Source organism: Bombina bombina, chromosome 1, assembly GCF_027579735.1.
Source record: "Bombina bombina isolate aBomBom1 chromosome 1, aBomBom1.pri, whole genome shotgun sequence".
NCBI classification, from domain to species: domain Eukaryota; kingdom Metazoa; phylum Chordata; class Amphibia; order Anura; family Bombinatoridae; genus Bombina; species Bombina bombina.
In genome coordinates, this window is record NC_069499.1 from 1,466,680,214 (window position 1) to 1,466,701,826 (window position 21,613).

A 21,613-nucleotide genomic window follows, 5' to 3' on the forward strand; every position below is an offset into this window, starting at 1 on the left:
TTTAATCTCATTTCTATATTGTGCATGCTCTGGTTGTATTAAAAACAATTGGTTAAAGTCACAAAATATCTTATGAATGAATCAAACGCATCCCAATATTTTTACTTAAGTCTGATCTGTACATTTACAAAAAGGTTTATTGGGATCTTGTTTCAGAGGTTTGGAAGTTAGGTTAAGATCCAACTGTTTTCATAATACTTTTGCAGTAGCACACCCTGACTACAGGTACACACATATTGAATAACAGACGTAGGACAGAGAAGGGAGTGAGTGTTTTGTCTCTGCTTATCCAGAACTAACAAAGCTCCTTTCACTTGTGACTGGTTTACTTGCCTTGAGCCATGTGAACCGAAGATTAGTTTCTTTTAACTCTTTCCACGTTAAAGGGATATGAAACACAATAGACCGTAAAATTTAAAAAAAACTTTCCAGTTTATTTCTATTATCACTTTTGCTTTATTCTATTGGTATCCTTTGCTGAAGGAACAGCAGCATTCTACTACTGGGAAATAGCTGAGCACATCTGGTGAGCCAATGACAAGAGGCATTAATGTGTAGCCACCAATCAGCAGCTAGCTCTCAGTGGTGCATTGCTGTTCCTGAACCTACCTAGGTATGCTTTGGGCAAAAGATATGAAGAGAACAAAGCAAGTTAGTAATAGAGTATGCAATTTTTAAACATCTTTCCAATTTAGTTCTATCTGAATTATGAATGAAAATGTTTTGGTTTCATGTCATTTTTAAAGTCAATAATATCAAAATCATTTTATGTTTTAAATAAATGAGGTGCAGAATACACACACGTATGTACACACACACCAAATGTTGGGCACAAGAGGAAACAGCTCTGATACAGCTCTGATGCGTCGAGACATGGACTCCACTCTAACATCTGAACGTGTCCTGTGGTATCTGGCACCAAGACATAAGCAACAGAACCTTTAAATCCTGCAAGTTGCGAGGTGGGGCCTCCATGGATCGGATTTGTTGTTCCAGCACATCTAACTGATGCTTAATTGGATTGAGATCTGGGGAATTTGGAGGCCAAGACAAAACCTTGAACTCTTTCTGTCCATCAAACCATTCCTGAACAATATTTGCAGTGTGGCAGGTTGCATTATCCTGCTGATAGAAGCCACTGCCTTCAAGGAACACCATTGTCATGAGGCGGTGTACGTGGTTTGCAGCAATCTCTAGGTAGGTGGTACGTGTCAAAGTAACATCCACATGAATGCCACATGAATGCCAGAACCCAAGGTTTCCCAGCAGAAAATTGCCCAGAGCATAACACTCCTCCGCCGACCTGCCTTCTTCCCATAGTGCATCCTGCTGCCCTTTGTTCACAGGGTAAACAAAGCACACGCACTTGGCCATCCACCTGATCTAAAAGAAAACATGTGTATATATATATATATATTTGTATTATTATATATTTTTTATATAGTTCTCTTCTGCATAAAGTACAAGATGGTATAAAGAGGAGGACAAAAAATAATATAATTTTCAATGACTAATTTTGTATTGATCAACATCCATGGGGGTACTGAGGTTGCACCCCCAAATATGTGCAGCACCCCCGTTGAGCTGCAAAGGGCTCCATATATTGTGTGCAAACCCTTTCACCACCTTTTAATTAGCCCCACAAATATTGAGTTCTAGAACTAATGATATCCCTGAATAACCTATTTATAGAATTTTAACTGTTGGTATTTTGAAAAGGTAAAGGGATTTTAAATGTTAAACCATCTAAAGTGTTTGAAATATTTAGGTAATAATGTCTTCCATGTTGTTTACTATAGTTCTTATAGAAATAAAAAGGTCACCTTTTTTGTATTCTTTATTGGTACTTTTTGCCATTGGTATTTATTTACTGCAAACTATAATTAATCTTGAATGTTCTAGAGTGGTTTCCCCTTAATGTTTCTAATGATCTGCTATACAAACTGCAGAATATAAATGTATGGGGAAATTGTTCCTCAAGGTTTATTAAATATTAACAAGCTGTTTTTTTTCTAATTGAAACCACAACTTAATCAAATGGGCTAAGCTTACAGCAATTGTCTTGCTTTATACTCAAATCCCTTATATCTTACCCCAAACTGCATACACAAGGATCCGTACATAGAACAATTAAAAATGAACATTTAGTTCTTCTCCCACCCCACCCCTATTGGGAGTGTGATTTATTCACCTTCTTGTTTTACATAGCTTTTATTTAGCCAATACTGCGCTATTGAAATTTTAGTATAGATGAGAGCTTCAAAAGGCAAAAGCAGCTATTTCAAATAACAAAATAAAGGTATTGTAAACAATTTAATAAACTATTAAACAATTTATAATTTAATACAATTTAATAAACTACAGTGAATAAATTGATAATTGGAAACATCAGTTTGCAGCCACTTTTACTCCAAAAAAAGCAATGACCTTTAATGTTTCAATGCTATCAGTGCAAAGAAATTAAGAATGGGTTTTAGCTCAGGGTTGCTACGTGGCTCAGCAACAAAGGGGCTTACATTCCTTCCTTTTATAATGCTCTCTGAAGTGGTTTCTCTTATCTGACTCTTGGTATACATTTATAAGCAAGAAACTGAATAGTGACACAGTTTCCCATTTTCTTTTGTAATATCAGATTTCACGGGATGCTGAGTCTTTCCCCTGAGAAGGGTGGAGCTAACCAGCTAATTTTGAAAAGATCTATCAAAAAGCTATTTATGGACCTAGTAATTATCAGAATTCAACAAAGGAATTGAGTTTTGTAACCGCATTAACCTGCTTATAGATGCGCAATGCTGTCTAATAAACCTGATCATTTTTATATGCATGAGCTACCCAGAACAGAGTTATGCTGATCTTATTAAATCTTCTAGACGTGTATGTTCCACTCAGTGTCTGCCATGTTTTTTGTATGTGATACATTAAGATAATTAAATACATCTTTATTTTCTTTTTCTTCCAGACAATCATGGAACAGTTCAACCCCTGCCTTAGGAATTTTATTGCCATGGGAAAGAACTATGAAAAAGCTTTGGCAAGTAAGTAATATCGTCGGATCAGCCTATATTATGTATCCTATCACTCTGCAGTGCCTTATACTTCTAGACCAGTTAGCCTTGGTGGTCTTTCTGCAGATTCACAGCTACAAGGTCCTGCCACAGCTGCAGTTTAGTCTTTTTGTGTAGTGTAGCCAATAAGAATTATGCAGTGCTTAGTAATTTTAGCATAAATGTATTAACTGTAGTCCTTTTAAATTAGCGAGTTTTTAGCGAAGCAAAGCAGACCTTTAAACAGGAATCAGACGATTGTGCTGTATGGACAAAGTTGATAAAGCTTATTGCATCTCCTGACTTATGTGTAGTGTAGCCTTTCAACTCTATTTTTTTCCTTCTGAACTTCTGCTATTCTTCTCCTTCCTACTTATCTGGTTAACCCAAACATTGGTATATATGACATAATTTGTCAAAATGTATTTTTGTACAAATGAAAACATCCCTAGAGCTTTTACTTGTCATGGTGTATCCCAAGTCTTACAGGAGCGGATGCCCTGTCTCTAATATAATTTTGGGGCTCGATAAATGCAGTACATTAAAAGCAATGCACGCAGCACCTCTGCTCCGCTTCCTTATTGGGATTAAGAAGTTAAACAGCAGCAGTGTAGAGCTGTAAATCACATTCAGTTTAAAGCAAATCATTGATTTCTCAACTGCAAAGTATATATTTATATTTTCAAGAAAAAATATCTTTGCAATTGTTAATTTTTGGCAGTAGTTTAAAATGCATAATGTGAAATGCATAAGGTTCAAATGTTGTGCGTTTTAAATTTTCTCAAGTACCCAACATCAAACGACATTGTCATTCCAAACTTTATAGACCTGAAGTATGTATGTATGTGTGTATAATATGTGCATGTATATGTGTATGTATATATTCTCTCTCTTTCTCTTTCTCTCTCTTTTCTTTTATGCAGTGGTGTTCTCCTAAAATCACATATGCTGTGAGATTTTAATAATGTATGTTTTGCAGCAATCCGTTGTTTAAAATATGCATCTTAAAATTTCTCTACATTTTCAGCAGCGTATATGTATAAAACTATATTAAAGGGCCATGATACCCAATTGTTGAAACACTTGAAAGTGATGCAGCATAAGCTGTAAAAAGCTGACTAGAAAATATCACCTGAACTTTTCTATGTAAAAAGGAAGATATTTTACCTCAAAATGTCCAAACTATTCAAACCCCATTGCAAAGGACTTTAAGCAGCAAATCAGTATATCTGTCCCAGGACAGGCAAGGGAGTGAGCCTTGTGCACATTCATGCTATTTCTCTATTCAGTTTAAGGAAGTTTACTATGAAGTCTCATGAGAGTTAAGTGAAATCTCATGAGATCACAGTAAAAGAGTTCATGACCTTAGCACTGATGCCGATTGGCTGCCTTTCATTTCTTCTTTTTTTTTTTTTTTCTTACCTGCAGCTGAAGTATAACTTTTTACACAGCACTTACTCTGCTGAGCTGAGGAAGTTGTGAGGTAAAATATCTTCCTTTTTTACATAGAGATGCTCAGGTGATATTTTCCTGTCAGCTTTTTACAGTTATGCTGCATCAGTTTCAAGTGATTTAGAATATGAGTATTATGTCCTTTTAAGGATTTAAAGATATTGCATAGTTTCCAAATGCTTAGGATGAACATTAGGAGGCTGGTGGCCATGGAAATCCAAATGAAAAGCTTGACATTTAATTCTGCATATTCTTTCTAAAGATCCTTTTTTTTATAAATGCCTAAAGAAAGGTCAGGAGAGTATATGGAAGTGTTTTTTATTTTTTGCAGACCCAGAATGCAGTGACCTGCGTGATACAGATGATTCTACGATTTTATAGCTTCCCTGCTGTTAAGTGCTAATCGCTGCAAAGATAAAAATATTATCTTTCACTGTAATGTCAGCACTTCGGTCTATTTTAAATGAAGTTTAGGAGCAGAAAAAAAAACCCTCACAAATCTCTATTTCTCCAACATTGGTGTGTCCGGTCCACGGCGTCATCCTTACTTGTGGGAATATCTCTTCCCCAACAGGAAATGGCAAAGAGTCCCAGCAAAGCTGTCCATATAGTCCCTCCTAGGCTCCGCCCACCCCAGTCATTCTCTTTGCCGTTGCACAGGCAACATATCCTCGGAGATGGTTAAGAGTATGTGGTGTTTAGTTGTAGTTTTTTAATTCTACTATCAAGAGTTTGTTATTTTAAAATAGTGCTGGTATGTACTATTTACTCTGAAACAGAAAAAGATGAAGAGTTCTGTTTGTGAGAGGAAGATGATTTTAGCAGACAGTAACTAAAATAGTTTGCTGTTTCCACATAGGACTGTTGAGATGAAGTAACTTCAGTTGGGGGAAACAGTTAGCAGACTTTTCTGCTTAAGGTATGACTAGCTATATTTCTAACAAGACTGTGTAATGCTGGAAGGCTGTCATTTCCCCTCATGGGGACCGGTAAGCCATTTTCTTAGTCTCAAACAGAATAAAGGGTTTAATATGGGCTATAAAACTGGTAGACACTTTTATGGGCAAAATCGATTGCTTTATTTGGGCATTTTATACATGTTTATGCTTGTAATTCACACTTATAAGCTTGGGGAACGTTTTTTAACGTCAGACACTGTGTTAGACACCTTTCCAGTCAGGAAGGACCTTCCCAGTTGTAGGCTGAGCCTCATTTTCGCGCCATTAATGCGCAGTTACTTTTGAGAGCAAGACATGCAGATGCATGTGTGAGGATCTGAAAGTAGTTGGAAAAGTTCCTAGAAGGCTTCATCTGGTATCTTATTCCCCCCTGGGTTTGGTAAAGTCGCAGCAAAGGCTGTAGCTGGGACTGTAGAGGGGTTAAAACTGTAACCGGCTCCGGTTTCTTTATTTTAAGGGTTAAAGCTCTGAAAATTGGTGTGCAATACTTTGAATGCTTTAAGACACTGTGGTGAAAATTTGGTAAATTTTGAACAATTCCTTCATACTTTTTCACATATTCAGTAATAAAGTGTGCACTGTTTAAAATTTAAAGAGACAGTAACGGTTTTGTTTTAAAACAGTTTAAGCCTGTTTAACATGTCTGCACCTTCAGATAAGCTATGTTCTATATGTTTGAAGATCAATGTGTGTCCCCCTTCAAAATTGTGTGATAATTGTGCCATAGCGTCCAAACAAAATAAGGACAGTATTGCCACAGATAGTAAAGTTGCCCAAGATGATTAATCAGATGAAGGGAGTAGACATAGTTCTACATCATCTCCTTCTGTGTCTACACCAGTTTTGCCCACGCAGGAGGCCCCTAGTACTTCTAGCGCGCCAATGCTTATTACTATGCAACAATTAACGGCAGTAATGGATAACTCCATAGCAAATATTTTATCCAAAATGCCTGCATATCAGAGAAAGTGTGATTGCTCTGTTTTAAACACTGTAGAGCAGGAGGGCGCTGATGATAATTGCTCTGTCATACCCTCACACCAATCTGAAGGGGTCATGAGGGAGGTTTTGTCGGATGGGGAAATTTCAGATTCAGGTAAAATTTCTCAACAGGCAGAACCTGATGTTGTGACATTTAAATTTAAATTAGAGCATCTCCGCGCACTGCTTAAGGAGGTGTTATCTACTCTGGATGATTGTGACAACCTGGTCATTCCAGAAAAATTATGCAAGATGGACAAGTTCCTAGAGGTTCCGGTGCACCCTGATGCTTTTCCTATACCCAAGCGGGTGGCGGATATAGTGAATAAGGAGTGGGAGAAGCCCAGCATACCTTTTGTCCCCCCTCCTATATTTAAGAAATTATTTCCTATGGTCGACCCCAGAAAGGACTTATGGCAGACAGTCCCTAAGGTCGAGGGGGCAGTTTCTACTTTAAACAAGCGCACTACTATTCCTATCGAGGATAATTGTGCTTTCAAAGATCCTATGGATAAAAAATTGGAGGGTTTGCTTAAAAAGATTTTTGTACAGCAAGGTTACCTCCTGCAACCCATTTCGTGCATTGTTCCTGTCACTACAGCAGCGTGGTTCTGGTTCGAGGAACTAGAAAAGTCGCTCAGTAGAGAGACTCCGTATGAGGAGGTTATGGACAGAGTTCACGCACTCAAGTTGGCTAATTCTTTTATTTTAGATGCCACTTTGCAACTAGCTAGATTAGCAGCGAAAAATTCAGGGTTTGCAATTGTGGCGCGCAGAGCGCTTTGGCTAAAGTCTTGGTCAGCGGATGTATCTTCCAAGACAAAATTGCTTGATATCCCCTTCAAGGGTAAGACTCTCTTTGGGCCAGAACTGAAAGAGATTATTTCAGACATCACTGGGGGAAAGGGCCATGCCCTTCCACAAGATAGGCCTTTCAAAGCCAAGAATAAGTCTAATTTTCGTTCCTTTCGCAATTTCAGGAACGGACCGGCCTCTAACTCTGCATCCTCTAAACAAGAGGGTAATGCCTCTCAAACCAAACCAGCCTGGAAACCGACGCAAGGCTGGAACAAGGGTAAGCAGGCCAAGAAGCCTGCTGCTGCTAACAAAACAGCATGAAGGAGTAGCCCCCGATCTGGGAACGGATGTAGTAGGGGCAGACTCTCTCTCTTTGCTCAGGCTTGGGCAAGAGATGTTCAGGATCCCTGGACACTAGAAATAGTTTCTCAGGGTTATCTTCTGGAATTCAAGGAACTACCCCCAAGGGGAAGGTTCCACATGTCTCACTTATCCTCAAACCAAATAAAAAGACAGGCATTCTTACATTGTGTAGAAGACCTGTTAAAGATGGGAGTGATACACCCAGTTCCAACGGTGGAACAAGGAATGGGATTTTACTCAAATCTGTTTGTAGTTCCCAAAAAAGAGGGAACTTTCAGACCAATTCTGGATTTAAAGATCCTAAACAAATTTCTCAGAGTACCATCGTTCAAAATGGAAACCATTCGAACGATTCTACCCACAATCCAGGAAGGTCAATTTATGACTACCGTGGATCTAAAGGATGCGTATCTACATATTCCTAAATGTTCGCCTTTCTGGACAAACATTACCAGTTTGTGGCCCTCCCATTCGGGTTAGCCACTGCTCCAAGGATTTTCACAAAGGTACTCGGATCCCTTCTAGCGGTTCTAAGACCAAGGGGCATTGCAGTAGTACCGTACTTGGACGACATTCTAATACAAGCGTCGTCTCTTTCAAAGGCAAAGGCTCACACAGACATCGTTCTGGCCTTTCTCAGATCTCACGGATGGAAGGTGAACATAGAAAAAAGTTCCCTGTCTCCGTCGACAAGAGTTTCCTTCTTGGGAACAATAATAGATTCTTTTGAAATGAGGATTTTCCTGACAGAAGTCAGAAAGTCAAAACTTCTAAACGCTTGTCAAGTTCTTCATTCTATTCCTCGTCCTTCCGTAGCTCAGTGCATGGAAGTAATAGGATTGATGGTTGCAGCAATGGACATAGTTCCTTTTTGTGCGAATTCATCTAAGACCATTACAACTGTGCATGCTGAAACAGTGGAATGGGGACTATACAGACTTGTCTCCAGTGATTCAAGTAGATCAGAAGACCAGAGACTCACTCCGTTGGTGGCTAACCCAGGATCACCTGTACCAGGGAATGAGCTTCCGCAGACCAGAGTGGGTCATCGTCACGACCGACGCCAGTCTAGTGGGCTGGGGCGCGGTCTGAGAATCCCTGAAAGCTCAGGGACTATGGTCTCGGGAAGAGTCTCTTCTCCCGATAAACATTCTGGAGCTGAGAGCGATATTCAATACTCTCAGGGCTTGGCCTCAACTAGCAAAGGCCAGATTCATAAGATTCCAATCAGACAACATGACGACTGTTGCTTATATCAATCATCAGGGGGGAACAAGGCGTTCCCTGGCGATGAAAGAAGTGACCAAAATAATAAAATGGGCAGAGGATCACTCCTGCCACCTATCTGCGATCCACATCCCAGGTGTGGAAAACTGGGAGGCGGATTATCTGAGTTGTCAGACATTCCATCCGGGGGAGTGGGAACTCCACCCGGAGAACTTTGCCCAGTTGACTCAATTAGGGGGCATTCCAGATATGGATCTGATGGCGTCTCGTCAGAACTTCAAGGTTCCTTGCTACGGGTCCAGATCCAGGGATCCCAAGGCGACTCTAGTGGATGCACTAGTAGCGCCTTGGACCTTCAACCTAGCCTATGTGTTCCCACCGTTTCCTCTCATTCCCAGGCTGGTAGCCAGGATCAAGCAGGAGAGGGCCTCGGTGATCTTGATAGCTCCTGCGTGGCCACGCAGGACTTGGTATGCAGACCTGGTGAATATGTCATCGGTGCCACCATGGAAGCTACCTTTGAGACAGGATCTTCTTGTACAGGGTCCATTCAAACATCCAAATCTGGTCTCCCTCCAGCTGACGGCTTGGAAATTGAACGCTTGATTCTATCAAAGCGTGGGTTTTCAGAGTCCGTGATAGATACACTAGTTCAAGCCAAAAAAACGGTAACTAGAAAAATTTACCATAAAATATGGAAAAGATATATCTGCTGGTGTGAATCCAAGGGATTCTTATGGAATAAGATCAAAATCCCTAAGATCCTTTCCTTTCTACAAGAGGGTTTGGATAAAGGATTATCAGCGAGTTCACTAAAGGGACAGATTTCTGCTTTATCTGTCTTATTACACAAACGACTGGCAGCTGTGCCAGATGTTCAAGCATTTGTTCAGGCTCTGGTTAGGATCAAGCCTGTTTACAGACCTTTGACTCCTCCCTGGAGTTTAAATCTAGTTCTTTCAGTTCTTCAAGGGGTTCCGTTTGAACCTCTACATTCCATAGATATTAAGTTGTTATCTTGGAAAGTTTTGTTTTTGGTTGCTATTTCTTCTGCTAGAAGAGTTTCTGAGTTATCTGCTCTGCAGTGTTCTCCGCCCTATCTGGTGTTTCATGCAGATAAGGTTGTTTTGCGTACTAAGCCTGGTTTTCTTCCAAAGGTTGTTTCTAACAAAAATATTAACCAGGAGATAGTTGTTCCTTCTTTGTGTCCGAATCCAGTTTCAAAGAAGGAACGTTTGTTACACAATTTAGACGTAGTCCGTGCTCTAAAATTCTATTTAGAAGCTACAAAAGAGTTCAGACAAACCTCTTCTCTGTTTGTCGTCTATTCTGGTAAAAGGAGAGGTCAAAAAGCGACTTCTACCTCTCTTTCCTTTTGGCTTAAAAGCATCATCCGATTGGCTTACGAGACTGCCGGACGGCAGCCTCCAGAAAGAATCACAGCTCACTCCACTAGGGCTGTGGCTTCCACATGGGCATTCAAGAACGAGGCTTCTGTTGATCAGATATGTAAGGCAGCGACTTGGTCTTCACTGCACACTTTTGCCAAATTTTACAAATTTGATACTTTTGCTTCTTCAGAGGCTATTTTTGGGAGAAAGGTTTTGCAAGCCGTGGTGCCTTCTGTTTAGGTAACCTGATTTGCTCCCTCCCTTCATCCGTGTCCTAAAGCTTTGGTATTGGTTCCCACAAGTTATGGATGACGCCGTGGACCGGACACACCAATGTTGGAGAAAACAGAATTTATGCTTACCTGATAAATTACTTTCTCCAACGGTATCTCCGGTCCATGGCCTGCCCTGGTTTTTAAATCAGGTTTGATGAATTATTTTCTCTTAACTACGGTCACCACGGCACCCTATAGTTTCTCCTCTTTTTTTCCTCCTGTCCGTCGGTCGAATGACTGGGGTGGGCGGAGCCTAGGAGGGACTATATGGACAGCTTTGCTGGGACTCTTTGCCATTTCCTGTTGGGGAAGAGATATTCCCACAAGTAAGGATGACGCCGTGGACCGGACACACCGTTGGAGAAAGTAATTTATCAGGTAAGCATAAATTCTGTTTTTAATACTATGCTCCCACGCTGGTCAGTCATCCGGTTTCTGTCTTTATAATGTGTTTTATTGGTCTTGACTGTTCCACCTCGGATTCTGTAACCTCTTTTTAGAATCATCTGATCCTTGTTTAGCTGTGTGTGTGTTCATCTAGAGCCTTTGTGTGTTAACACTTGGATTTGATTCCTGTCAATTTAAAATTGTGACATAATTTTAAATAGATAAGGATATTTTTTTTTCATCATCCCAGATGTGTAAAGAACCACTTGGTTAACTATAAAGTAGTTTCATGCTTTTTCTTGCCTGTTTAGAGTTATTTTTCCTTTTGCAGGGAAGTCATTAACCAGAAATAAGTCATGAGTCAAGAGCATCTGGTGCTTTATCGTGTAGGACTGAATCAGCTCCTGTCTTTAAATAAAAAAATACATCCATGTTGCTCTCTATAAAGAGACCTCAAACTCAAAAATGTATATCTGCATAAGAGAGCCCCTTATTTAAATAAATACTGTATGTATTGATTTGGAACTAGAGAGAAAGTGTTTTTTTTTTGTGTTTAGCTTCTCCATTCTATAGTTTCTGTTGGAGGACAGGACCATCTATGCACAATGTGAGATACAGCTAAAAGAGGGAAGTTTAACACTTTAACAAATACAAACATGTCACCCTCATTTTGGGGCATTGTGAAGTGCATGTAGTCTGGTATTCTGTGTCATTCCTGTATGGATTTTGTTTTCTTCTACTTTGTGAAACAGCATTTGATGTATTCCTTTTAGTTTCTATGCATAGATATCTTTTTGTCAAACACTTTGTGTCTGAGGAATGGTGCATAGTTGTGTAGCGTCAGAGGGTGTCCTAAAATTACTGTTCTGGCTCATGTCATTTTAAATTCTACACATCTGTTATCCCAATACCTTTTTAAAAAATAGAAAGTGTCTTTAACCATTTGAGTGCTAAGCACTTTCCCACCTGGGTGCTAAGCTGTTTAAAGGTTTTTTTTTAAATATATATATATATATTTTTTTCCCAGATCCCCAAGACTTACACTCTTGGAAAGGTTAGGCGATTACCTTTCCTACGGTGAGTCTTGGGGGTCTGTAGCTGCTTAGATTTCTGAAATACAGCCTTCTAAGCACCATGCCCCCTTTTCCTATACTTACAATTGTCATTTTTATTAATAAAGTTGTGCTGTGACATCATCAAGTCATTGTCACTTTACAGGCACGATCGCCGGGGTGGGAGCCCCCAGATCTCCCTCAAGGTGGGAGAGTGCTAGCTCTCCCGTCGTTAGCACCAGAGTGGGAAACTCTGTGACGGGTCAGAGCCATCGTTAGCACTGAAAAGTTTAATAGTCAGAAATCGGAAGTCAAAAATGATTCCCTCTCTACATCGTTGTACAGAGTGGACAACTGAGATGCTTTCTCTAGAAGAGCATGGTTACTTTAAAAGACAGAAACGTGACTTTTCCACAGCATGAGGTTTTATTATGGACAAGCTCTACTCAATTTGACTGCGGGCAGCTCCTCCGTCGCTTATTAGACCTTGCTAAGACTGATCTCCCTTCCCTGGGTCTACCACATCCCAGTTCAGGCATCCTTTCCTTTATTCTCTTTCCCATTCTTCTTTCTTTTCCCCATAATTGTTTTCTTATTCTTAATTAATACTACTTTCTGCTGTATAGTTACAACCTTCTCGTCACCTTGAAAATCAGCTTCAAATCTATCAAGTGCACTGTTTCTCTTATGATGGTTTGGTTGTTTTTTTTTTTTTTTTTTGTATGTCACGGTTGACAAAAGTTCTGTTTCTATTATACCTACTATGTACAAGTTTTGTCTACGTGCTACCCTTTACTAAAACTAATAAATTAATCTTAAACTACAAAAAACACGGTAGATTTTTTATTTTATTTTAAATAAGATCAGTTAGCTAAGCCATGATTTAAATATCGGAAAGAAATTATTAGGGGGTAAGTAACCCACCTAATGAAAGTATGCACATATAGCACTCAGGAAGTTTATTAGAAAATATGATCTTCAATAAGATCTCTGACTGTTTGAATCTCAAAATTCAAAGGTTTGCCAGTCTTATACACAAATGGACAAGTAGAAATGGTTATTTAAAATATAACTTTTAATAGAGTTAAATTTATAATAGGGAAAACAAACTTTATGTTAAAAACACTCACAGAGAATGCATGTGTTGCAATATTAATTTCACAAATATGGTTAGATATTTTGCAACGTGGTTGCCTAGAGGGACCTATGAATATCAAATGATTAGCTCTTTCATATTGAAAGTCATAGATATAGTTAGCTTTATAAACTTATTGAGTTGCTTTAATAATACAATAATACTGTTGCTGTACTGCAGTGTCAGAAGTTATGCTGTATTAGTTTTATTTAAACCTCAGTGTGTAATCTAACTAGACTCTACTATAATAACAATAACGATCTGTGTAGTAAGTGAGTCAGGAATCACATCTGTGTGGTTATAAATTCAAAATAGACAATACTGTAAGTCACAGTGTTTGAGAAAAACAGAATTTATGTTTACCTGATAAATTACTTTCTCCAACGGTGTGTCCGGTCCACGGCGTCATCCTTACTTGTGGGATATTCTCTTCCCCAACAGGAAATGGCAAAGAGCCCAGCAAAGCTGGTCACATGATCCCTCCTAGGCTCCGCCTTCCCCAGTCATTCGACCGACGTAAAGGAGGAATATTTGCATAGGAGAAATCATATGATACCGTGGTGACTGTAGTTAAAGAAAATAAATTATCAGACCTGATTAAAAAACCAGGGCGGGCCGTGGACCGGACACACCGTTGGAGAAAGTAATTTATCAGGTAAACATAAATTCTGTTTTCTCCAACATAGGTGTGTCCGGTCCACGGCGTCATCCTTACTTGTGGGAACCAATACCAAAGCTTTAGGACACGGATGAAGGGAGGGAGCAAATCAGGTCACCTAGATGGAAGGCACCACGGCTTGCAAAACCTTTCTCCCAAAAATAGCCTCAGAAGAAGCAAAAGTATCAAATTTGTAAAATTTAGTAAAAGTGTGCAGTGAAGACCAAGTCGCTGCCTTACATATCTGATCAACAGAAGCCTCGTTCTTGAAGGCCCATGTGGAAGCCACAGCCCTAGTGGAATGAGCTGTGATTCTTTCAGGAGGCTGCCGTCCGGCAGTCTCGTAAGCCAATCTGATGATGCTTTTAAGCCAAAAAGAGAGAGAGGTAGAAGTTGCTTTTTGACCTCTCCTTTTACCAGAATAAACAACAAACAAGGAAGATGTTTGTCTAAAATCCTTTGTAGCATCTAAATAGAATTTTAGAGCACGAACTACGTCCAAATTGTGCAACAAACGTTCCTTCTTTGAAACTGGATTCGGACACAAAGAAGGCACAACTATCTCCTGGTTAATGTTTTTGTTAGAAACAACTTTCGGAAGAAAACCAGGTTTAGTACGCAAAACCACCTTATCTGCATGGAACACCAGATAAGGAGGAGAACACTGCAGAGCAGATAATTCTGAAACTCTTCTAGCAGAAGAAATTGCAACCAAAAACAAAACTTTCCAAGATAATAACTTAATATCAACGGAATGTAAGGGTTCAAACGGAACCCCCTGAAGAACTGAAAGAACTAAATTGAGACTCCAAGGAGGAGTCAAAGGTTTGTAAACAGGCTTGATTCTAACCAGAGCCTGAACAAAGGCTTGAACATCTGGCACAGCTGCCAGCTTTTTGTGAAGTAACACAGACAAGGCAGAAATCTGTCCCTTCAAGGAACTTGCAGATAATCCTTTCTCCAAACCTTCTTGAAGAAAGGATAGAATCTTAGGAATTTTTATCTTGTCCCAAGGGAATCCTTTAGATTCACACCAACAGATATATTTTTTCCATATTTTGTGGTAGATTTTTCTAGTTACAGGCTTTCTGGCCTGAACAAGAGTATCAATGACAGAATCTGAGAACCCTCGCTTTGATAAGATCAAGCGTTCAATCTCCAAGCAGTCAGTTGGAGTGAGACCAGATTCGGATGTTCGAACGGACCTTGAACAAGAAGGTCCCGTCTCAAAGGTAGCTTCCATGGTGGAGCCGATGACATATTCACCAGGTCTGCATACCAAGTCCTGCGTGGCCACGCAGGAGCTATCAAGATCACCGATGCCCTCTCCTGATTGATCCTGGCTACCAGCCTGGGGATGAGAGGAAACGGCGGGAATACATAAGCTAGTTTGAAGGTCCAAGGTGCTACTAGTGCATCTACTAGAGTCGCCTTGGGATCCCTGGATCTGGACCCGTAGCAAGGAACCTTGAAGTTCTGACGAGAGGCCATCAGATCCATGTCTGGAATGCCCCACAACTGAGTAATTTGGGCAAAGATTTCCGGATGGAGTTCCCACTCCCCCGGATGAAATGTCTGACGACTCAGAAAATCCGCTTCCCAATTTTCCACTCCTGGGATGTGGATTGCAGACAAGTGGCAGGAGTGAGTCTCCGCCCATTGAATGATTTTGGTCACTTCTTCCATCGCCAGGGAACTCCTTGTTCCCCCCTGATGGTTGATGTACGCAACAGTCGTCATGTTGTCTGATTGAAACCGTATGAATTTGGCCTTTGCTAGCTGAGGCCAAGCCTTGAGAGCATTGAATATCGCTCTCAGTTCCAGAATATTTATCGGGAGAAGAGATTCTTCCCGAGACCAAAGACCCTGAGCTTTCAGGGGTCCCCAGACCGCGCCCCAGCCCACCAGACTGGCGTCGGTCGTGACAATGACCCACTCTGGTCTGCGGAAGCTCATCCCCTGTGACAGGTTGTCCAGGGACAGCCACCAACGGAGTGAATCTCTGGTCCTCTGATCTACTTGTATCGTCGGAGACAAGTCTGTATAATCCCCATTCCACTGTCTGAGCATGCACAGTTGTAATGGTCTTAGATGAATTCGCGCAAAAGGAACTATGTCCATTGCCGCTACCATCAAACCTATTACTTCCATGCACTGCGCTATGGAAGGAAGAGGAACAGAATGAAGTATTTGACAAGAGTTTAGAAGTTTTGATTTTCTGGCCTCTGTCAGAAAAATCCTCATTTCTAAGGAGTCTATTATTGTTCCCAAGAAGGGAACCCTTGTTGACGGAGATAGAGAACTTTTTTCTACGTTCACTTTCCACCCGTGAGATCTGAGAAAGGCCAGGACAATGTCCGTGTGAGCCTTTGCTTGTGGAAGGGACGACGCTTGAATCAGAATGTCGTCCAAGTAAGGTACTACTGCAATGCCCCTTGGTCTTAGCACCGCTAGAAGGGACCCTAGTACCTTTGTGAAAATTCTTGGAGCAGTGGCTAATCCGAACGGAAGTGCCACAAACTGGTAATGCTTGTCCAGAAATGCGAACCTTAGGAACCGATGATGTTCCTTGTGGATAGGAATATGTAGATACGCATCCTTTAAATCCACCGTGGTCATGAATTGACCTTCCTGGATGGAAGGAAGAATTGTTCGAATGGTTTCCATTTTGAACGATGGAACCTTGAGAAACTTGTTTAGGATCTTGAGATCTAAGATTGGTCTGAATGTTCCCTCTTTTTTGGGAACTACGAACAGATTGGAGTAGAACCCCATCCCTTGTTCTCCTAATGGAACAGGATGAATCACTCCCATTTTTAACAGGTCTTCTACACAATGTAAGAATGCCTGTTTTTTTATGTGGTCTGAAGACAATTGAGACCTGTGGAACCTCCCCCTTGGGGGAAGCCCCTTGAATTCCAGAAGATAACCTTGGGAGACTATTTCTAGCGCCCAAGGATCCAGAACATCTCTTGCCCAAGCCTGAGCGAAGAGAGAGAGTCTGCCCCCCACCAGATCCGGTCCCGGATCGGGGGCCAACATCTCATGCTGTCTTGGTAGCAGTGGCAGGTTTCTTGGCCTGCTTACCTTTGTTCCAGCCTTGCATTGGCCTCCTGGCTGGCTTGGCTTGAGAAGTATTACCCTCTTGCTTAGAGGACGTAGCACTTGGGGCTGGTCCGTTTCTGCGAAAGGGACGAAAATTAGGTTTATTTTTGGCCTTGAAAGACCTATCCTGAGGAAGGGCGTGGCCCTTGCCCCCAGTGATATCAGAAATAATCTCTTTCAAGTCAGGGCCAAACAGCGTTTTCCCCTTGAAAGGAATGTTAAGCAATTTGTTCTTGGAAGACGCATCCGCTGACCAAGATTTTAGCCAAAGCGCTCTGCGCGCCACAATAGCAAACCCAGAATTTTTCGCCGCTAATCTAGCCAATTGCAAAGTGGCGTCTAGGGTGAAAGAGTTAGCCAATTTGAGAGCATGAATTCTGTCCAAAATCTCCTCATAAGAAGAATCTTTATTGAGCGCCTTTTCTAGTTCATCGAACCAGAAACACGCTGCTGTAGTGACAGGAACAATGCATGAAATTGGTTGTAGAAGGTAACCTTGCTGAACAAACATCTTTTTAAGCAAACCCTCTAATTTTTTATCCATAGGATCTTTGAAAGCACAACTATCTTCTATGGGTATAGTGGTGCGTTTGTTTAGAGTAGAAACCGCCCCCTCGACCTTGGGGACTGTCTGCCATAAGTCCTTTCTGGGGTCGACCATAGGAAACAATTTCTTAAATATAGGGGGAGGGACGAAAGGTATGCCGGGCCTTTCCCATTCTTTGTTTACAATGTCCGCCACCCGCTTGGGTATAGGAAAAGCTTCGGGGGGCCCCGGGACCTCTAGGAACTTGTCCATTTTACATAATTTCTCTGGAATGACCAAATTCTCACAATCATCCAGAGTAGATAACACCTCCTTAAGCAGGGCGCGGAGATGTTTAAATTTGAATGTAATTACATCAGGTTCAGCTTGTTGAGAAATTTTCCCTGAATCTGAAATTTCTCCCTCAGACAAAACCTCCCTGGCCCCCTCAGATTGGTGTAGGGGCACTTCAGAACCAATATCATCAGCGTCCTCATGCTCTTCAGTATTTTCTAAAACAGAGCAGTCGCGCTTTCGCTGATAAGTGGGCATTTTGGCTAAAATGTTTTTGATAGAATTATCCATTACAGCCGTTAATTGTTGCATAGTAAGGAGTATTGGCGCACTAGATGTACTAGGGGCCTCCTGTGTGGGCAAGACTGGTGTAGACGAAGGAGGGGATGATGCAGTACCATGCTTACTCCCCTCACTTGAGGAATCATCTTGGGCATCATTTTCTCTAAATTTTGTGTCACATAAATCACATCTATTTAAATGAGAAGGAACCTTGGCTTCCCCACATACAGAACACAGTCTATCTGGTAGTTCAGACATGTTAAACAGGCATAAACTTGATAACAAAGTACAAAAAACGTTTTAAAATAAAACCGTTACTGTCACTTTAAATTTTAAACTGAACACACTTTATTACTGCAAATGTGAAAAAGTATGAAGGAATTGTTCAAAATTCACCAAAATTTCACCACAGTGTCTTAAAGCCTTAAAAGTATTGCACACCAAATTTGAAAGCTTTAACTCTTAAAATAACGGAACCGGAGCCGTTTTTATATTTAACCCCTTTACAGTCCCTGGTATCTGCTTTGCTGAGACCCAACCAAGCCCAAAGGGGAATACGATACCAAATGACGCCTTCAGAAAGTCTTTTCTATGTATCAGAGCTCCTCACACATGCATCTGCATGTCATGCTTCCCAAAAACAAGTGCGCAATAGAGGCGCGAAAATGAGGCTCTGCCTATGATTAGGGAAAGCCCCTAGAGAATAAGGTGTCCAATACAGTGCCTGCCGGTTATTTTACATAATTCCCAAGAATAAAATAATTCCTCAAAGCTATGAAGTATTAAAATATGCTTATATATCAATCGTTTTAGCCCAGAAAATGTCTACAGTCTTAAAAGCCCTTGTGAAGCCCTTTTTTTCTTATGTAATAAAAATGGCTTACCGGATCCCATAGGGAAAATGACAGCTTCCAGCATTACATCGTCTTGTTAGAAGTGTGTCATACCTCAAGCAGCAAAAGTCTGCTCACTGTTTCCCCCAACTGAAGTTAATTCCTCTCAACAGTCCTGTGTGGAAACAGCCATCGATTTTAGTAACGGTTGCTAAAATCATTTTCCTCTTACAAACAGAAATCTTCATCACCTTTCTGTTTCAGAGTAAATAGTACATACCAGCACTATTTTAAAATAACAAACTCTTGATTGAATAATAAAAACTACAGTTAAACACCAAAAAACTCTAAGCCATCTCCGTGGAGATGTTGCCTGTACAACGGCAAAGAGAATGACTAGAGAAGGCGGAGCCTAGGAGGGATCATGTGACCAGCTTTGCTGGGCTCTTTGCCATTTCCTGTTGGGGAAGAGAATATCCCACAAGTAAGGATGACGCCGTGGACCGGACACACCTATGTTGGAGAAAATGACCTGAAATATCACCAAACCTAAAAGGTTATTATATATTCAGTATAAAGTAGTTTGGAATTGTCATTTAATTTTTTATGGCTAATTTAATCTTAATTAATAAATTATAATTAATCATAAAATCTGAGCTATAGGAAGTTTTATTTGATTTTTCAGTAGTGCCATTGGATCCCCCCTTTTTTCTTTTGTGTAATGATTTAAATATCATCTTGACTTTTGTGTTTTCATTTGTCCATGTGAAATGTTTTTGGAAGTATAACCTGATTAGATTTTCTCAGTGAAAATGCATTTTTTAGAATGTTTTCATTTCCATCTAAAGGGGAGGAGAGTCCATGGCTTCATTCATTACTATTGAGAATTAAGAACCTGGCCACCAGGAGGAGTCAGACACCCCAGCCAAAGGCTTAAATGCCTCCCCCACTTCCCTCATCCCCCAGTCATTCTTTGTCTTTCGTCACAGGAGAATGGCAGAGAAGTGCCGGAGTTTCGGAGTAGTCTCTTATACAGGGTAGTACTCTTCGCATTGGGACTGGAGTTTTAAGTAGTTCTGTCAGCCTCTCAGTGAGAGCCTGGGTGAAAGTTAGAGTCCGGAGATGCAGGGAGAGTCTTTCTGCGAAACCATCCCGACTCATATTAACAGCTCCACAAGCAATCAGGGTTGACAAGTTTCGCTGCCTGCTTTCTACACTCAAGTCCATGTCAGGAGCGAGGCTACTAACCTTTCACACTTGAAGGGCTGTGTTCCTGTTCCACGGCGTAGTTTCTGGTAAGATTGTTTCATTTTTTTATTACTAATGATAACATAGAAGACAGGGTCACAGTGTGGCGCCTCTTTATTTTTAAAAAAGAATCAAGGGTTAATATTCCTGGAAGGGGGGTTGTGTCATTGCTGCGTTATGTGCGACATGAGGCTCTGGCAATGTGTGGAACTTTCAGGTTATTTGCTGGAAACTTGTGCTGCCATTTTTTGAGCGTTTTTTTTTTCCCAGTGCAGGGGCGGTCCTGCCAGGCACTCCATGTGACTCGGTGTGTCTATCTCTCCTCTGTTGATCTGTGGCGCTGGAGACGTAAATGGTTTCTGGGGTCCGGGTCTTAGGAGGTGGTGAGTGCCCCGGTCATTGGCAGTATAAAGGTGCCCATTTTGTAAATTAGTTAGTCTGATCAAAAGCGCAAGCTATGGAGTCTCATTTCTGTGTTGTGAGGAGGTTCTGGAAGATCAGCCTGCTCAACTATGTTCCACATGCCTTGATAAAGTTACAACATCTAAATGTAAACGGATGTCTAGTACTTCTGAGCCGTCCACCTCTGAGGGTTCTTCGTCCCGTGAGGTGCGTTCCCTACATTCATTTCCAATTGCTTCGGGAGAGATTTGTTGACCGCCAGACTTTGCAGACCAACTGGAATCAGCGGTTTTCTAAGGTGATCTATACCTAACCACGTTCTGCTAAGCACAAGCGTAGGGTGTATCATGGCGGCCTGGCCCAGGGTTTGTCTACGCCGATGGAAGATCCAGAGGTTCTATAAGATGACGAGGCCACTCCGACTCTTCGGAGGAGGCCCCTTCTGGGTCGGAGTCTGCGTCATCTAAACCTCCAGCTGCGAAGGAGCCTGGTTATAGGTTTAGGATGGAGAATTTGCCCTTTCTGCTGCTGCAGGTGCTTGCTACTCTAAAGGTTCCGGAAGCTAAGATCCCGGAGGAACCTGCGATTTCTAAGCTTGACAAGGTATACGAGGACAGGGTAGTACTTTCCCGGTTCCCGTTAAGATGGCAAATATTATTAAAAATGAATGGGAGCGATTAGGTTCATCCTTTTCCCCTTCTTTTAAAAAACTGTTCCCCATTTCGGACTCTCAGCTTGAGCTGTGGGGGACCATCCCTAAGGTGGATTGGGCTATCTCTACGCTCGTGAAGCGGACGACTATTCCCCTCGAGGATAGTTCATCGTTTAAAGAGCCCATGGATAAAAAGCTAGAAAACATGTTGAGAAAGATGTTTCAACACAAAGGGTTTGTTTTTCAGCCAGCAGTGGCCGTTGCGGCAGTCGCTGGAGCTGTGACATTGGTGTGAATCCCTGTGTGAAATGGTCGAGGGAGAGACCCACATTGAGGAGTTACAGAAGAAGATTAAGGCGCTGAGGGTCGCCAATTCTTTCATCTGTGATGCCAATATGCAAATTAGTCGCCTGAATGCTAATTTGTCAGGTTTTTCAGTTTTAGCGCGCAAGGCTCTGTGGCTAAAATCTTGGTCTGCGGACATGACCTCTAAATCGAGGCTGTTGTCCCTGCCGTTTCAAGGAAAGATACTGTTCGGTCCAGGATTGG

At 41.3% G+C, this 21,613-nt stretch overlaps 1 protein-coding gene across 4 annotated transcripts in view; it reads left to right on the plus strand.

Moving 5' to 3' along the window:
* BAIAP2 (BAR/IMD domain containing adaptor protein 2) overlaps positions 1-21,613 on the plus strand; it is a 549,446-nt gene that overhangs the window by 112,921 nt on the left and 414,912 nt on the right. For all 4 annotated transcript variants that reach the window (XM_053706634.1, XM_053706611.1, XM_053706618.1 and 1 more), the window contains exon 2: positions 2,960-3,035. In XM_053706634.1, the coding sequence (XP_053562609.1) occupies positions 2,960-3,035 (76 nt within the window). The remainder of the gene's footprint in view (positions 1-2,959; positions 3,036-21,613) is intronic.